The sequence below is a fragment of the Spea bombifrons genome, chromosome 8 (assembly GCF_027358695.1).
Source record: "Spea bombifrons isolate aSpeBom1 chromosome 8, aSpeBom1.2.pri, whole genome shotgun sequence".
Classification (NCBI taxonomy): Eukaryota; Metazoa; Chordata; class Amphibia; order Anura; family Pelobatidae; genus Spea; species Spea bombifrons.
Window position 1 is genome coordinate 16,208,678 of NC_071094.1, and position 18,054 is coordinate 16,226,731.

The 18,054-nt window shown below is 44.3% G+C and overlaps 1 protein-coding gene across 1 annotated transcript in view; it reads right to left on the minus strand.

The window, feature by feature from the left end:
* Positions 1 to 18,054, minus strand: part of PAPPA (pappalysin 1) — a 492,315-nt gene that overhangs the window by 163,599 nt on the left and 310,662 nt on the right. The window contains exon 11 of the mRNA XM_053473077.1: positions 11,047 to 11,145. Within this exon, the coding sequence (XP_053329052.1) occupies positions 11,047 to 11,145 (99 nt within the window). The remainder of the gene's footprint in view (positions 1 to 11,046; positions 11,146 to 18,054) is intronic.

An 18,054-nucleotide genomic window follows, 5' to 3' on the forward strand; every position in this document is an offset into this window, starting at 1 on the left:
GTTAGTTCAGTAGTGTAAAACAAAAAAAAAAAGAAATTAATAACTTTTTCCCTTTCCCCCAAGTTGCAGCATACCTTAGGGTTTCACCTACTCCTGTTTATAGTGGTGCAGTTGCATTCTCATATGAGGCAGATAAATTATCAAATTAAACGGTTTACAAGAAGGATACAGGACTATTAAAGAGAAACGTCACAACGCGTTTACCATGTGACGTACGTCATGATGTACGCAGAAGTACACATAGAAAAGGGTTTATAAATGAAGGATGGAGAAGGGACAAACGTCAAAACTTTTTATACCTCCTGAAGAAGCCATATGACTGGGGAAATGTGTTGAGGACATTATAGACCTTTTTTTTCGTTGTTTACATTCTTTACTTATTTATTTTTTGCATTTATTTATGTATTTTTTAATTTGATAATTTATCTGCCTGATATGGGAATGCAACTGTGCCACTATAAACGTAATAGGTGGTTTTCCACCTTTTGGATTCTGGCATGTAGCACTTTGCTGAGAAGCACTTTAACCACTGCAGTACTCTATTGAAGCATCACTTCCAAGCACTTTATGAGAAGCACCTTAGAAGGATCTCTGGATATATTTCGACCTTTAAGCACCTTCTACTTCCTGCTGCGTTTTTTACAGATTTAATTTCATGTACAATATATAGCTGTAAGTGTTCTGAAATGTATTATTTTATTGCGGCTGTGAGGGTACTGTGTCCTGTTTTGGGGATTTTAGAGATTGCGAACGTAAGGATTTTAAATGTTGAGAAGTGCTTGATTTAGTATTTTCGCTTGTGAGTGCATACACAGATATACATTCTACAATTACTATTACAATCTACACAATTGTGTTTTGTAACCCCCCCCCATTGTGCAAGTGCCCCTTAGTGGATCTATATCGTGTTGGAAGGTCGGAGAGTATCTTTCCTTGGGTTGTTGCCTACTGTTGGGAAGTACTTTTTAAATGTTATCACTGGGTGATCACTTATGGTTATTTTTTATTATCTGCTGGATAAGGAAGAATCTAAAGTTCTAGAAGCTCCTCCTTCTGTTGAAAAAGCTTTTTCTCATTTAGGAAAACACATTACTGTTCTTATTGAAGATTCCTCAGGTCTTAAAGACACCATGGATAGAAAAAGAGATGACACTTTGATACATACTTATCTGGCCTTAGGTGCTGCTTACAGCTTCTACGGTCTCAAAGGCACAGCATGTTTTATCTTTACCTATTCCCAAGGACTAACAATCTAAATGTTTACAGAATATTAACATGGCCAGTGATTTTCTTTCTGATGCATCCCTTGAGGCTACTCGCTTAGCTGCTAAATTGCTGGGTTTATCTACAGCCACTAGATGCGCCCTATAGTTAAAAGGGAATCCTTCAGATTGGAGTCCTTACGTCAGAGACCAACTAATTTTCATAGGGGCGTTGTAATCAACCCCTTCACACCCGAATAAGTACCAGGTATGTCATGCCCAAGTGGGCTCATTGGTTCTGTGATGTACCTGGTACATCATGCAAAAAAAATGCCTCCACATGGCCACAATCATGGTGATGGGGGGGGGCACTGCTCTCTGCTCAGGTGTCATCTCCCCAGCAGCAGCCAGGGCACCAGGGAGGGGGTCAGGCAGCATCACTCCCCAGCGGCTGAGTGGACTCCAGGGAGAAGGGGCAGTCGACACTTCTGTCCTATGGGGAGTATTGGCAATTGGAGAGAGGCAGGACAGCCCCTCTCTACCTGCACTGCGGGACATGTATCCCATACTGGTGGATGAGACTGTGGTCGCCACCTGTAGTGCCCAGAAATGCTGGGCAGCTGGCTCAGATCCTCAACCCTGGATCAAAAGGACCCCTTCCACCCTGTCGTCTCCCCATCGACTGAGAAGATTGCAGAGAGAAGGGGCAGTTGGCACTTCTCTCCAGCGGCAGTTGTATTTTTCTGGAGAGGCAGAGGTCAGGCGGGTGAGTACTGCTCTTGGAAGGGCAGATTGTTTGGGGCATCAGTTTTGGGAGGGCATTGATGGACCAAGTGAACTGATTGACTACGGCCATGACATTAGAAGGGGTTCTGTTCTTGGGGAAGTGGGTACAGGGACCCACTTTTTACTGATTTTCCCTATTATATGTTTTACCACATTTCCCACACAGAGACTCAGAACTGTAAATCCCAGCTGGACATCCTGGTGTAAGAAGAAGGCTGATTATCTGGGTTATGAAGAAATGTATTAATATGTTAGGTGCTAGGTGTTAGTACTGCCATTCACTGTCTTTTGTGTACCCCCTACTGCTGTGTATATAATAACTAAATACCAGTGTTTTTTGTAACACTAAAAATGTGATATATATATTGGAATGTAAGTGTGGCCAACAGTACATTGGCCGCACGACAAGAGAAGTTAAGGTTAGAATATTGGAACATCTAGGGGGAATATGGAATGAAAATATAAAACACAGTGTACCTAGACACTGTAACACATGCAAAATGTGATTTTAAAACTTTAGGCATCGATTTGGTAAAAACACATTGGAGAGGAGGTGACATAAACTCAGCACTGTCCAAAAAGGAGACGGAATGGATTTTTAAGTTTCAGACATACAAAAAGAGTAGTCTAAATACTGATCTAGATATGCTGACTTTTATAGATTGATTATTAACATACAATTTTATATATAATTTTACTATTAATTTATAATTCATGAATTTTTACTACATATTTTTATTATTAATTGATTATTAATTGATCATTAATATATAATTTTATCATTAATTTATCGGATTAAGATTCATTAAGATGATTAAAATTTTAATTAATTTTAATTAATTTAAATTTTTAATTAATTCTTTAATTTATTTTAAAGCTGTTACGTACCTGCCCCTGGCTCCCACGTTGCCCCCGGAGCCGCCACGGAGGAGAGGGAGACCCCCCTCCAACGCACGACCACCGGAGCCGCCACGGAGGAGAAGGAGACCCCCCCTCCAACGCACAGACACCGGAGCCGCCACGGAGGAGAGGGAGACCCCCCTCCAACGCACGGACACCGGAGCCGCCACGGAGGAGAGGGAGACCCCCCTCCAACGCACGGACACCGGAGCCGCCACGCAGGAGAGGGAGACCTCCCTCCAACGCACGGACACCGGAGCCGCCTCGCAGGAGAGGGAGGCCGCCTTCCAACGCAGTGCCGCTTCCGCCGTCATCTGCAGTACTGCCGCGCAGGAGAGGCAGACCTCCTGGAACACGGCGTCCGGCTTCGGCACTCGGCCACTACCTCTAGTGGCGAACTCACAAACTGCAGGCATATATGAGGGGAGATTGCGCCACAACCATCATGGTGGTGATTCCCGGACATTGGAAGTGACGTCATGAGGTTTGGCGGGAGATTTGAACTTCCTCTGCGGTTCCTATTGAAACCTCTTCAGTTCTGTCTGACATTGCCTTCTGTTGGTTGTCTATGCCTAGTGCTAGTACCCAGATAGCGTTTTGATCCTGAATTCTTGTGTATGATCCCGGCTTGTCTGACTTTGTTGATTTCCTGATTCCTGACCTCGGCTACGTTTACGTTTATCCTGTTTTCCTGAATCCTGACCTCGGCTACGTTATTGGACTATCGTGCTCTCCGGAAACCTGACCTCGGCTTGTTTGACCTGTCCTGTCCTGGAGTCCTACCTGACCACGGTGTCTCCTAACTACTTGTACGTAACAAAAGCAAGATTTAATTAGATACATTAATTTTTAAATGAAAATAATATTTTAAATATATAAGGTTTAAAATCTTTTAAACTATCTCATCATTTCATAATAATTTAATTTCAGGCCATATTCAAAAGATTATTAGGATATATTATTTTTTTCTCCTGTCATAATAATATCTCTATTTTTATTTATCTTTTGGCTCAATTTTTGCTTATGGTTTATTTATAAATAATAATTTATTAATTAATAGATTATCTAACTACTACATAAAATATAATACACATGTCTCTCTACATATAGACTTTAATGAATATCCCTATATAATACACATGTCTCTCTATAGATAGACCTAAATAAAGATCTCCACATATATCTCTCTATATATACACATTACACATCAGATCCTTTACTATACCCTCTGCATTATCTCTCTTTTCTAATTTTTCTATTTTTTACGGTTCCGGGTCTCCGTCCGTACATTATGCAGTTAAATATATATTGCAAGACTCTTGATATATCCCTTCTCTCCCCCCCACAAAATACTCATGAAACGAGCAACACAAAAAGATGTTTATTGATGACATGCTCGAGAATTACCGCAACGATCTGAAACACCCACAACAGTGAGGGAAAATGACCAATGCACGTCAATCGGGAGGAGCTACGAACTGAACAAACGCAGCATCCCGGTTGCTTGGAGACACCGGAGATACAGAAGGGAGGAACCGCGAAAGCGTCATGGTTGCCTGGCAGCGACGGAGAATGCGTGCTGACGACACACCCGGAAGCCAAGACGACGGACGGAACGGAACACGGACATAAGACATATAAATAGACGCTTAATCTCCACGAACACCACAAAACTTTCATTGCTGACAAAAACCTGAAACGATTATTGTTCTCCTGAGGAAGCCGAGAGGCGAAACGCGTTGAGGACTACTTACGAGGACTATTTACCTTTGGATTTTTGCTTTTAAACCCCGGACTTTGAGTTGAAGTGCCTGATACAATCAACCATCTTGTAAGTGCAATCTAACTTTCCTATAACAACCACAGGAAAATACTGCACCATTGGCCTTTTCTCTTTTTATATTATTTTTTTAGAAATAAGAAGAAATAAAGAAAAAAATTTATTCTGAAGAGCCTTGACCACCTGTACTTTTGTGAGTGCACCCACTACACATACATATTATAATTTTTATCCTTTAACATCATTGCACTATTATTCTTTATTTTTTTCCCACACATGTACATGCGCGCCTATACTTGCGTTGTTTTCTGTTGAACACTAAGAGGAGTGTTGTTCTGGGCTGCAGCAGTACTGTGAGGAAGTACCTTTTTATTATTTCATTTTCACGTTCACTATCTGGTGTTTATTTCTTTACCTTCTGGAGCTTCTGTGTGCTGCCAACATTGTTCCTGCCTTTGCTGTGTTTTGCTCCAGGACTTTGATTAGACTCTGCCAGTTTGCACCCACCCACTGGATTCAGCCTGGTGGTTCCGTTTCCCGTTACAGATATTTCTGCTTACTTCCCACTGTGGTGACATGTACCACTTCGGGCATTTGTTTAATGGTTGCTCCCATAATTTACATCCTTCGTTTTTCACCATTGCTGTACCTTTTGATGCCATTGCACCCCCTCATTTTTTTTCTCTCTCCTACTCCATCTCTGCTCTGTGGCTGCTCATGTCAACGATGACATCTGTTTACTAATATAATTGTGATTGCTTGCATTGTCTATGACATCGGTTTATTGATATCGCTGTCTTGATAAAGACCTCATTGTGAGGTTGAAACATTGTTGTTGTCTTCCTTTAATAAATCTGCCTGAGCTGGAACCCTTGAGTGCCTGGAGCCTTTATTTATTTTGATCTACTGGGGGAGCTGGACCTTCCTGGCACAGTTAAGCACCTGAGTTCCTTTGGTATGTGTGCAGATTCCTCATTCTGGTGAATATGTATATTTTGCATAATGATGTGACCCTCCCCCCTTACCCCCCTTACTCCCCTTTTTTACGATAAACTGTTGTGAGCAGCAGCTCACTTTTGGTTCTCAGTGTCTTTGTCGTTTGTTTTATATTTTTCCTTAAAACAGCTCTCCCCTCTCTGGTGTGGTAGGCACTACCCCTACACGGTGATGCCCTTGTGTTGCTGAGCTCACAGCCCTCGTAGTGTCCTGCAAGGGTTTTTTTTGTGGCCTCGGCAGGGGTAGTTTGTGTTTTTCTTGGCCTATTGGCCTTTTCCCGCCCTGTCCCTTCTCCCTGCCCTTCCACATGCCTTTCTTCCCTCTCCCCCCTTTTTTTCCTCTCTCTTCACTCCTTCGCTCTCTCTCTCCATTTCTCTCTCTTCTCCTTAGCCCCTTTCTCTTAGTTTCTCGCCCTATGTCGCCACCCATGCACGGGGAGCTTAGTTTGCTCTCCATCAATGCCCATGGTTTGAATACTCCTGAGAAGCTTTCCACTCTCTTCCACGAGCTAAGGAAGGGAGGAAACGCATTTTCTCTGAACTCAGGCCCCTAGGCTCACCAACCGGTATTATCCTTCTGGTTTCTTCAGCAATAATCCGCTGGCTAAGACTAAAGGGCTGGCAGTACTCCTCTCCGGCCATGTTCCTTTTCAGGAGACAGCTACGCACATACATCCAAACGGGAGATACCTATTGGTTAAAATGGACGATTCTGCATCAGAAATCTACGTTTGCTAATGTCTATTTGCCTAACCGAGTTCAGCATGTCACGTTACGCACTGTTTTCCGGGAACTTACCGACTTTCAGAAGGGGATATTAGTGTTGGGTGGGGGTTTTAATGTGGCTTTACATCCCGCTCTTGACACTTCCTCGGGCTGCTCACAGACTCCCCTTCACGTTTTGAGGAGAATCACCTCCCTCCTCACGGAGCATAGAATTGTTGATTGCTGGAGGGTCCTCAACCCATTGGTAGAGACTAAACCTTCTTCTCTACGCTGCATCACTCCTTTTCCTGCACCGACTACCTCTTCCTTCCCTGTCAGTATGCTCCACTCCTGCATATGTGTCAGGCCCCATCCAGGCTGCATGTCTTTTGTTTCCCTCGTCTTGCTACTGTTCCCCCTTCACTGTAATCCATTCCTGGATTTCCTTATGCTCTGTTCTGTGTTTCTGATTCCTTAATTCCTGTTCTGCTCTTTGCTTCAGCTCTTTTCCCTGTATAAGGTGTGCCCCACCTGTTATGTTTGTCTCAGTCTGCAGTCTACAGGTATGTCTTTCTGATATTTGTTTAGTTTCAATGTTTAGTTTATTAGTACTTCAGTAGGCAGGGTTTAGCGTTAGGACCCACCGAATATTGGAGTACTTTGGTGTAGTGGCCATAAGATGTGACTAAATCTCCAATTGTTATCATATAGTCCTAGGCTAGTCCTGTATTTATTGTGTGTAGCCTTTCCCTGTAACTTGTATTCCTCATTCTGCAACCTGCTTCTACTCCTCTAGCTCTGTCCTGCCTTTTCTGTTCACACGTATCTGGAAAAGACGATTCATATGACGATCACTGCGGAGGAAGCAGCCCTCCTCACCTCTCCCATCATGCTTCCGGAACTTACGCTGGCTATCAAGACCTCCCAATCTGGGAAATGCACTGGCCCCGATGGGCTTCCGTTGAAATATTAGTCAGAGAGCTTCTTGGTCCTCAATTTGTGGGAGCTTTTAATTCCACCTTGGAGGGTGGTCTTATACACAAGCACACGATGGAAGCCTTGATCACCCTTATCCCCAGAGTGGGCAAAGACCCCGAGCAGTGTGGCAGTTATCGTCCCATATCTCTGCTCAACTCTGATTTGAAACTGTTCGCCAAGATTATGGCTAATCGTGTGAAGCCTTTTATGTCCTCTCTGGTCCACCCCAAACTGGTTTCGTTCCTGGCCGGGAGGCTCGGGACAGCACCATTCGTGCCCTGGCCTTAATGCATTATGCGAAACACACCGCTACCCTGACTGGTTTTTCATGATGTCCACCTTGGCTCACATGGATTTTGGCCTGGATCCAATCTTTGTACACCACCCCTACTGCCCAGATACGCGTTAACGGTTTTCTATCGGACTTCCTCCACATTCGGAATGGGGCTCGGCAGGGGCGCCCGCTGTCCCCGCTGCTCTTTAGTTCGTTCCTTCGTCTATAAAAATATAGGTTCAGTAATTAGAAAAGAAAAAAGGGATATGAATAAGGAAGGTGATGTCTTTGAAGAAATCATATATGAAAAAGATCTATGTACATAAACCTAAATATACCCTTATATCTGTCTATAATTTACCTGAACGATGATAGGAATCCGTTGCCCGAGGACCTTGATGAACTGACAGACGAAGGAACAAACTATGCAAATGTAATCTCGCCATGTCCCTATAGGCACGTACTGTGACGTATACGGAAGAGGAAGATATATAAAACGAACATGCTAAAAAGAGTTTGGATTGCCTGGTCGAAGCTCAGGAGAGTGAAACGTGTAACGCTATATATTTTAAACTTTTTAATTATTTATTAAATAAAAATAATTACTTTTACTTTGAGTGCGGTTCTCTTTCGTTGCAAGGAGTTTGGAGTCTGTGGCGGCGGTTGGGACCTTTGAAGTGGGACTTGTGAGTCTGTTGCAGCGAGGTCCTGTAGAGGCTGAAACTAAACGGCGAGCGGGAGACCCAAAAGAAAGCTCAATGAGGAGCATGCATAAGCCATGGAATATGTGAGTGCAACACCTAACTCGTAAGGTGGATTGTACTCTGGCTATATTACGCTATTTGTGTTTCGCTTCTTCTTTTTGTCTTAAGATATATTGCGTTGAGAAGTCATCTACATCCAGAACATATATACACGTTCTGTAAACTTGTCTTTATTGCCAACAGATTTATGCTGAGCGCACATTTAATGTACTATTTTATGTGATATTCACACTGTATGTGGAGGGGAAACCGCATGATTAAGGTGCTGCTGGCATAGAAGGGAGAGCCCAGGACCAGTCACTTTTTTGTTGTTGTTTCTTCTGTGTGTGACACAAAATGTACTGATACTCATTCCGCCACGTACTGACAGCGGCAAAAGCCTTGATTCCCCTGCGATGGAGCGACCACGCCTCACCCACTCTCAAAGACTGGGTCCTCCGGGTGGAGCAGACGCGGGTGTTGGAGGAAATGGCTCTGTTAGCGGTTGGGGTAGCCAATAAATACCGGGCTACATGGTTCCACTGGCTGGAGTTTGTCTCTGGGCCCCTCATTCGCCCTCTCCTTGAATAGGGGTCTCTGGTGGGTGATGGTGGGCTGCCTCTCTTGATACTCTCCTGTTCGCCGGGTTGCTGGCAGCGCTGGGCTCCTTTTCTCTTCCCCTTTTATCTCCTCTTTTTCTCTTCCTTTCTCTCTCTCTGTCGGTTATATTCTTTTGCCTTGATTTGTATATCTCCAATATTAGTCTTCGTTTTTTTTTGGAGGGGGGTTGTTTTCTTTTTCTACTTTCCCTGCCTCTCTGACTACATGCAAACATTTAAAATCACCAAAGCCCTAAAGGGGCTATGATGACCTTTGTTATAGTTACATTTTTATTGGTGGACCAAATCAGGTTCCACCAAAGGAGATCACCTTATAAAAATGTTCCTTATTTATAAGAAAAGAGAGAATTTTACACCACAATTTACAGATATCTACAAAGTTTTTTAAGGGGACTACCTCTCACTAGTACACATGTGTCATCTCACATTACAAGGAACACATTTTTTTAAAAATACTAATACAAGTATAAATAGTAAATATATTAAAATGAAAGCATATCCTTTCAGAGAGATCCATCGCTTATGCATTAAATATATATTAGTTTAACCCTAAAATTTATTTTGTTTTATGTTTATAGTATTTTGTCTATTATCACTAGTGCTCCTAATGATATTCAAGATGTTTCCGGTGCCTTGATTGTTGGGGGGCCCCCGCAGTGACGGGTTTTGTGACCACCAGATTTTGGGGGTTCTCGAGTCCCTTTACAGCGACTCCACCCACAATCAGCAACCTATTATTCAAGCACCAGTTGAGTCTAATAAACACCAGGTGCAAGAATAAACCTAAATTCTATCCAGTAGATTTCAGATGCCCTGCCATTGAAACGTTTCAGAATTACAAGAGAGACAGTGTTAAATTACATGCAGACTTACAAAAGCAAAAATGTAATCTAACCACACAAGTATTTCAATCTTTGATATAAGGGAATATTAGCCTTATGTTTGTATGCCTACGACTATTGGTCAATGCCAGATGAGCTCAGTGTTCGTTTTCATGTTCTCCCAAATACAAATACACTAATCTACTTTTAATATATGTGTTTTGCACTAGACTGCATTCTTGACTTCTTATTACTGGGCACTATTGCTGGGCTTGCCCGTAGGGCTCATCTAACAATCTCTCCAGTTGTCCTGGACCAAATGGCATAGCTAGTGAACTATCCTCTGCAGCTTATGAGTTTTTTTGTTAAACCTCTGTTTATATGATTCTCCACATCTCCAGTTATTTGCTAGAATTGCCACTGTGGTTTTTGGTCTTTACTTTATATAGTATTTAGAAAACAAAAGTTCTATTGCATCTGGTAAAAAGGTTGAATTGCTTTTGAACACTTTCAAATTAGACAGTACCCAAACATCCAGAATATCATTGCAACACAACATGGTTCACATTTCAAAAGTATTCCGTGGTTAATGCTGTTATTTTGGTATATCCTCACCAACAGATTACCTCTAGATCATCTTCTGAATATTTCCAGCTACACTTTATAAATTATGCACTTTGACAAACACCGCCTAGTGAACAAAAATGTTATCCCTAATGCATTGCATGAGCACAATAGGAGTTGTGAAGAGCTATTGAATGAATAGGGTGGAAGCTATTGCAAGTGATGTCAACCTTTTTATATCAACGTGAGAGTGTCAGTATTGTGAATCTGTATCAGTTTATTTGTACATAGTATATAGTAACAGGGCCGGCCTTAGGGGTGTGCGACCTGTGCGGCCGGGGTGCCTTCCGGGACTTAAATTAAAACACCGTTTTTTGGGGGTTTTTTACTTTATTTAACAGCCTCCATGTTAAATAAAGGTTTTTTTTAACTTTAACACGGAGGATGTTAAATAAAGTTAAAACAAAAAACTTTATTTAACATCCCCATTTTTTACTTTATTTAACACAGAGGATGTTAAATAAAGTTAATTTAAAAAAAGTGGTGTTTTAATTTAATATATTATATATTATATATTACAAATATTTGTATGTAGTGGTATTGGATGTACATGGAAAAAATACTCAAAAAATACAATGGAAAATACTCAAAACTAAATAATAAACAAGTACCACTTACCCTTAACCAAAAGTTCTTGACGTGGGATCTGACTGTACAGGGATACCAAGCATGCTGGGCTATTTGTTCACTGATCTCTATCACTTTTGTATGGCATACCTGTGAAATTTAGGAAAATGTCTTATAAATAGCCAAGTAATGTATACACATTTCAAATGCAAGATTTAAGAATCATAAAACACTGTGTGAATATAGGTAGATGTATGGTACAAGTGAAGTTGCTTGCACAGAGTGCGAACAACGCAGAGGAAAGCAGTGCCTCTTGCGGAAGTCTGCAAATAGCACCGACAGATAAGCAGTGCAGGTAAGGGGTTGTGGGGAGGGTATAAGAACAGGTATGCAAGATTGTGGGAATGAATGAGTATCTGTGAACTAATGAGTATCAGTGGCGTTGGCAGTAGGGTCTAATATTTAAGGATGAAAAATTACTGCCAGTTCAGCTGCTATTTTAAAAGCGTATTTCAATCAAGCTCTTTACTTCAAAGAGATAAGTACATATTATGTAGTTAAAAATGGATGTCTAACGCATATGTGTGTACGTATATATATATAGTGTATATGTAGCGTTTTATAATTGCCCCCCCCCACTTTGGTCCCTGTCCCCCCATGTGTCCCCCTTAAATATGAAAGCTGGAATGAGTGAATGAGTATCTGTAAATGAGTATATGAATGAGTGAATGAATGTTTGTGAATGAATAAATGTATGAATATGTGTGTGATGGCATGGATGTGTAAGTGGGGGGACATGGCACAGGGATGCTGTTGGAGGTTAGCATGCCACAGACAGTCTGTTTGGGTGCAAAGATGGCAAGTCATATGCTTGGCCAGGTCCTGTAGATATAATCTGGGTGCCAGGGCTGACATGATACTAAAAAGGGGGGCAATGTGCATGGGTGTGGGGGCATTTACTGACAAGAGGGTGCTGGCTGGGGGCATCACATAAATCAATACTAAAGGAGGGGCTGGGTGGTTGGACAAATATACAATGTGGGGCTAGCTGGGGGCAATACACAAGGGTGTGGGGGCATTAGGGTGCCCACATCGGCCATGTTTTCCAGGACACATATAACTTTTACATATTGCAGACCTGCCCAGAAAAAATGCTGCCCTATGGGGATGTATAGACTCATGGAAGGGAACCAATTGGTCAGACATACACTCACTGGCCACTTTATTGGGTACACCTGTTCAATTCCTTGTTAACACAAATAGCTAATCAGCCAATCACATGGTAGCAACTCAATGCATTTAGGCATGTAGACGTGGTCAAGACAACGTGCTGAAGTTCAAACCAAGCATCAGAATTGGGAAGAAAGGGGAGTTAAGTGACTTTGAAAGTGGCATAGTGTCACGAACCGGCTAAGCAGGTCGGGTAGAAGCCCAGTCACAGGGGATACTTTGGGTTTTGTCTGTACCACACGATGCCTCATAGCTGAGGGAAGATACAGACAGGCACAAAGAAAGACACCACAGGCAGGATATTAGGATATAGGCTATATCAAGGAAGCTGGCAGGACAAGTAAGTACAGGTAATAAGTCTCTTTGGCAGGAAGCCCTCTGGCAGGGCGCATGGCAGGAAGCCCACTGGCAGGGCAGATGGCAGGATGCCCACTGGCAGGGAAGATGGCAGGAAGCCCACTGGCAGGGCAGACGGCAGGAACAATACAGGGTCAGGTACAGGGCCAGAGCAAAGCGGTCCTCACATGTTAATGCAAAGGCCCTGGTTGAAGGGCAGGTTTATAAAGGCAGGGTTAATCCAGGTAACAAGGCCCAGCTGCTTGAAATAACAAGGTCTGGGTGCTGAAGAGAGAGAAGGGCGGCCACTAGTGGTTGTAGGAAAACATGAGAGTGAATAATTAGTGCATAGTCCTGGTGTAAGGGCCGCTCTAAGTCAGGTCCCATTCAGGCTGCGGAGCTGCTCATCTGTGGTTTCCTTGCCTTGCCTTGCCTCAGGTTCCATGCTTTGCTGTAATCCACTCCTGGATTTCCATATGCTCCGTTCTGTGCTTCTGATTCCTTCATTCCAGTTCTGCTCTTTGCTTCAGCTCTGTTCCCTTTATAAGTTGTGCCCCAGAGTGGAGTATGCAGCCCATGCAGCTAGTCCACTGTGTTTCTGTTCAACAGCCCAGTAGTGGAGAGTACCTTCCCCTGGACATGAAAGTCCGCGAGAGACAGCTTCCTCATTTCCACTCAGATATGCTGACTTCTGTTTTGGAGGAGAGTTTGCAAGAAACGGCTTCCTTATTCCTGTCAGATATGCTGATTCCTGTTTTGGAGGAGGTTGGTCTGCTAAGCGGTAATGCTGGTTCCTGGGTTGACTTTTTCACAGTTCCGTAGTATTTGACTTCTGCAACCAACCCAGTGTGTTCCTGTCTGGATGTCTCATTGTGGCAGAGATAACCTTTGCCTGGCTCTGAAAATCCGCTAGCGAAAGCTTCCTCATTCCTGTTCAGATATGCTGACTTCTGTTTCGGAGGAGAGTTTGCAAGAAACGGTTTCCTCATTCCTGTCAGATATGCTGATTCCTGCTTTGGAGGAGGTTGGTTTGCTAAGTGGAAGCACTGGTTGCCAAAGGACTCCTTCTGAAGAGATTCCAGTATCCTGGTTATTCTAGTTCCGGGATTGACTTTTTCATTCAGTGCCCCAGTCGGAGAGTGGGCCTTCATTCTGTTGGTGTTTCTGTTCACGTCCTGAGGCTGCTCTTTGAGAAGGTGGCACTGTAAGAACCGCTCTAAGTCAGGTCCCATTCAGTCTGTGGAGCTGCTCATCTTTGGTTTCCTTGCCTTACCGCAGTTTCCATGCTTTGCTGTAATCCATTCCTGGATTTCCATATACTCTGTTCTGTGCTTCTGATTCCTTCATTCCAGTTCTACTCTTTGCTTCAGCTCTATTCCCATTATAAGGTGTGCCCCACCCGTTATGTTTGTCTCAGTCTGCAGTCTACAGGTATGTCTCTCTGATATGTGTTTGGTTTGTTTAGTACCTCTGTAGGCAGGGTTTAGCGTAAGGACCCACCGAATATTGGAGTACTTTGGCGTAGTGGTGGGCTAAGCATACTATGGCCATATGATGTGACGGAATCTCCAATTATTGTCCTATCCTTGCTTTAAGGAGAAGCGTCCAAGGATTCCGGCTCCTCACTTCTTCCCCTGTGTTCCATGCCTTGTTCTCTGTCCTTTGTTGTGCCCTGTATCATGTATGTCTTGTCTTGCTCGGTCTCCCTGTCCCTTGCTTGCTCCTTCCCCCTTTTTGCTCCTTCCCCCTTGCTTGCCATGTCTCTGCTATTACTCTGCTTAGCTTCCATTCTCCCAGCCTCTTGCCCATTTCTATGTTCCATTATGTTTCATGCCTGCTCTGTTCTGGACTGCTGCTATGTCTGGGCCCTGGTTTGTGGCTGCACTATCCTAGGTGCCCAACCACTAGGAGAGGGCAGTTACCCTGTACCAGGCCTTGGCCAACTCTGCTACTGCGCTAATGTGTCCCTGGAGAACCCTGACACCTGGCAGGTGGTTGTTGCCATATGGTTGTTAGTGCCAGAAGAGCTGGTCTGAGTATTTCAGAAACTACTGATCTACTGGGATTTTCACGCACAACCATCTCTAGGGTTTACAGAGAATGGTCCGAAAAAGAGAAATTATACAGTGGGCAGCAGTTGTGTGGGTGAAAATGCCTTGTTGATGTCAGAGGTCAGAGGAGAATGGGCAGACTGACTGAGATGACCAAAAGGCAACAGTAACTCAAATAACCACTCATTACAACCAAGGTATGCAGAATACCATCTCTGAACACACAACACACTTGGTGCATGTCTGGGTGTCGGTGTGGTAGAGCCTGTCCTGGTGTGTGTGATTGGGTGTCGGTATGGCAGAGCCTGTCCTGGTGTGTGTTTGGGTGTCGGTGTGGCAGAGCCTGTCCTGGTGTGTGTGTTTGGGTGTCGGTGTGGCAGAGCCCGTCCTGGTGTGTGTGTTTGATCTTCTGTTTCCTGGCACTTTACTTACTGTAGGAATAAATTAAACTATTTATTTTTTACCAGAGATAATATGACCTCCTGAATTTGTAGTCTCTTTGGAGTACAAAACTCTCTAGGTGCAGAAATCAGTGAGAGGAAAAAAATTTTTTTTATGTTATTTACTCTATTTCAATCTGCATATTTTATTGAAAAGGATCAGTGGTAACTTCAGGCATCCCATGTATGATGACGGTTTTTTTAGTGTACTGATGTACTCCCAATTCCTTCACATAAGACTCTATCTTGTATTATCTCACACTGATGTCATCTTTATCCAGTACACATGGATTCAGAGGAGTTAAGATCCTATTTTATTTATTTTCATAAAAGGCCCACCAAAATCCTCAGCAACATGCCCATGATGCTCTTAATCCGGGCCTGCCCCCAGTCAATACCCACAGTGTGTGCCAGCAAGCTGAAATCCAGCTTGTACCCAAAGTGTGCTCCAGCCTTGTGCAGTTTTATTTGGCTAAATGGTTTGTGGACTGACTTTTTTTTTACTGTTTAACCCCTAATGACAATTGCCGGTTCTGGCACGTCATGCACTAACATCGAGGCATTCAGCAACGCCACGATCGGCACTAGGGGCCATGTTTGGCACCTCCCCGGGGCGTCAACATCCTCCATACATTTGCTAGATGGTCTCCAGACCCTCTAGAGAACTCTGGCTCCACTTGCAGGTTGAGTACCGGTACTGCATTCAACCATGCAAGTCAATGGAGCCCAGCTTTCTAATCACAATGTGATTAGTAAAAATAAATTAAAAAATAAAATAAAAATAATAATAATTAGAAAAAAATTGTTAAAAAAAAACAGTAAAATGTAAAAATTATTTCCCACTTATGTCAGGGGAAGCTTCAAGTTGAAAAAAATGTAAAAAGGCAAAAAAAAATAAAAATATATATAAAAATATATTTTTGTGAGCAAGTCCTAAAATTAGCACATTGTAAGGACTTACCTGCCTCTCCGGCCCCTCTCCATGGCTGCTCCCACGACGCTTCCTCAGGCGGCTTCCCGGGCAGCGAGTACCACCGCTACCCGGTCGGCGTCTTCACCGCATGGCCGACCACGCGGTAAACGGGTACCACAGCGTAAAGTTAATATTGCACGTTACATTTGTAACATGCTTTTATAACCTTGGCTGACCTCTTAATGCAGGACACGCCTCCTCCTCTCCCTATTTAAACCCGGAATTCCTCTTCTGGATCACCCTTGGTTGGTGTATTTTGCTATTTGCTTGTGCATTGCTTGTGACTACTGCTCCGGTTTGACTTGGCTTGTTGACCTCGTTCCTGTCTCCTGATTCGGCTCCTGATTCGGCTCCTGATTCCTGCTCACCTGGTATTGATTCGGCTTGTTGATCTCGTCTCTGGATTCTGATTTGGCTTATCCTGATTACCTGTCTGACCCGGTTGGTTCTCTGACTTTCTGGCTCCTGTTTGGCCTGGCTACCTCTGCCATCTGGGGTCCTGCCTCATCATACCATTACAGTACCAAGGGTCACCATGGACCCCGCGGAGATTGGCCAGAAGATGTCTACCTGTGAAGCGTATTGAAAGTCTGGATCATCGCATGGACCAGTTTGCTCAGGCTTTGCAAACCCTCCTGGCGAGGACTGATCCAGCACGTGGTCCTCCTCCTGTGCCCGCTGCTGCACCTGTTGCTGTTCCACCGCCTGCTGACCCAGGTCTTCATACCCTCCGTTTACCTCCTCCTCCCAGATATGGAGGAGATCCTGCTACCTGTCGTGGATTCCTCAATCAGTGCTCCATTCACTTCGAGATGTCTCCCTACTTGTTTCCTTCCGACAGAGCTCGTGTGGGGTATGTCATCTCTCTACTCACTGACAGGGCTCTGGCCTGGGCAACTCCTCTTTGTGAACGCAACTCTCCAGTGGTCAACAATTATAATGACTTTGTAACCACTTTCCGTCAAGTGTTTGACAGGCCAGGTCGCGGCCATATTGCCTCGTCAAGTCTCTTCTCATTGCGTCAGGGTACACGCAGTTTATCGGACTATGCCATTGAATTCCGTACCCTGGCTGCAGAAGTGGCATGGAACAACGACGCCTTGGTTGCTGCCTTCACTAATGGCCTGTCTGACCGCCTGAAAGATGAAGTAGCAGCCCGAGACCTGCCCACGGACTTGGAAGAACTCATCGCATACATTGGCCACATTGATCTACGCCTCCGGGAACGCCAGGTACAGCGAGATCGCCAAAGAAGGGGTCCAGTGCGTTTTGCGCCACGTCTCGCTGCTTCTGACTCTGCTTCTCTTCCGCCTGAAGAGCCCATGCAGATCGGCTCCACACATCTCTCCGAGGAGGAGAGAACCCTCCGGCGCCAACAGGACCTCTGTATGTACTGTGGCAAACAAGGTCATTACGTGCGCTCCTGCCCCGTGAAGCCGGGAAACTACAGGGCCTAAGGAGGATTGGGGAGTCTCCTCTAGGCCTTCCTGCTGTTTTTCCCCACGACCGGACATCGCGTATGTTTGTGCCTGCTGCTCTCACTGTCCAGGAGAGAACCATTCTAGCCCCAGCCCTTATTGACTCTGGGGCCGCCGGAAACTTTATCGACCGCGACGTCTGCAGGCTCCACAACATTCCCTTGCAGGAGAAAGCCTCTCCAGTTTTTGTGGAGGCAATCGACGGGCGGCCTCTCCTACCTGCAGCGGTGACCCATGACACTACACCGCTTCGTCTCCAAATAGGGGTTCTCCATAAAGAGACTGTGGTTCTACACGTAATATCTTCTCCGGCTGCTCCCATAGTGTTGGGCTACCCTTGGCTGCAGCTACACAACCCAGACATCAATTGGTCCACCCGTGAGATCACCTCCTGGCGGTGTACCACTTGCGTTTCACCTCAACCCTGTGTATTGAAGGTTGCCTCCTTAGGTACCACCATCTTACCTCCACAATATCAGACCTTTGCTGATGTATTCGACAAAAAGGAAGCTGACTCCTTGCCCCCGCACCATCCTTACGATTGTCCCATC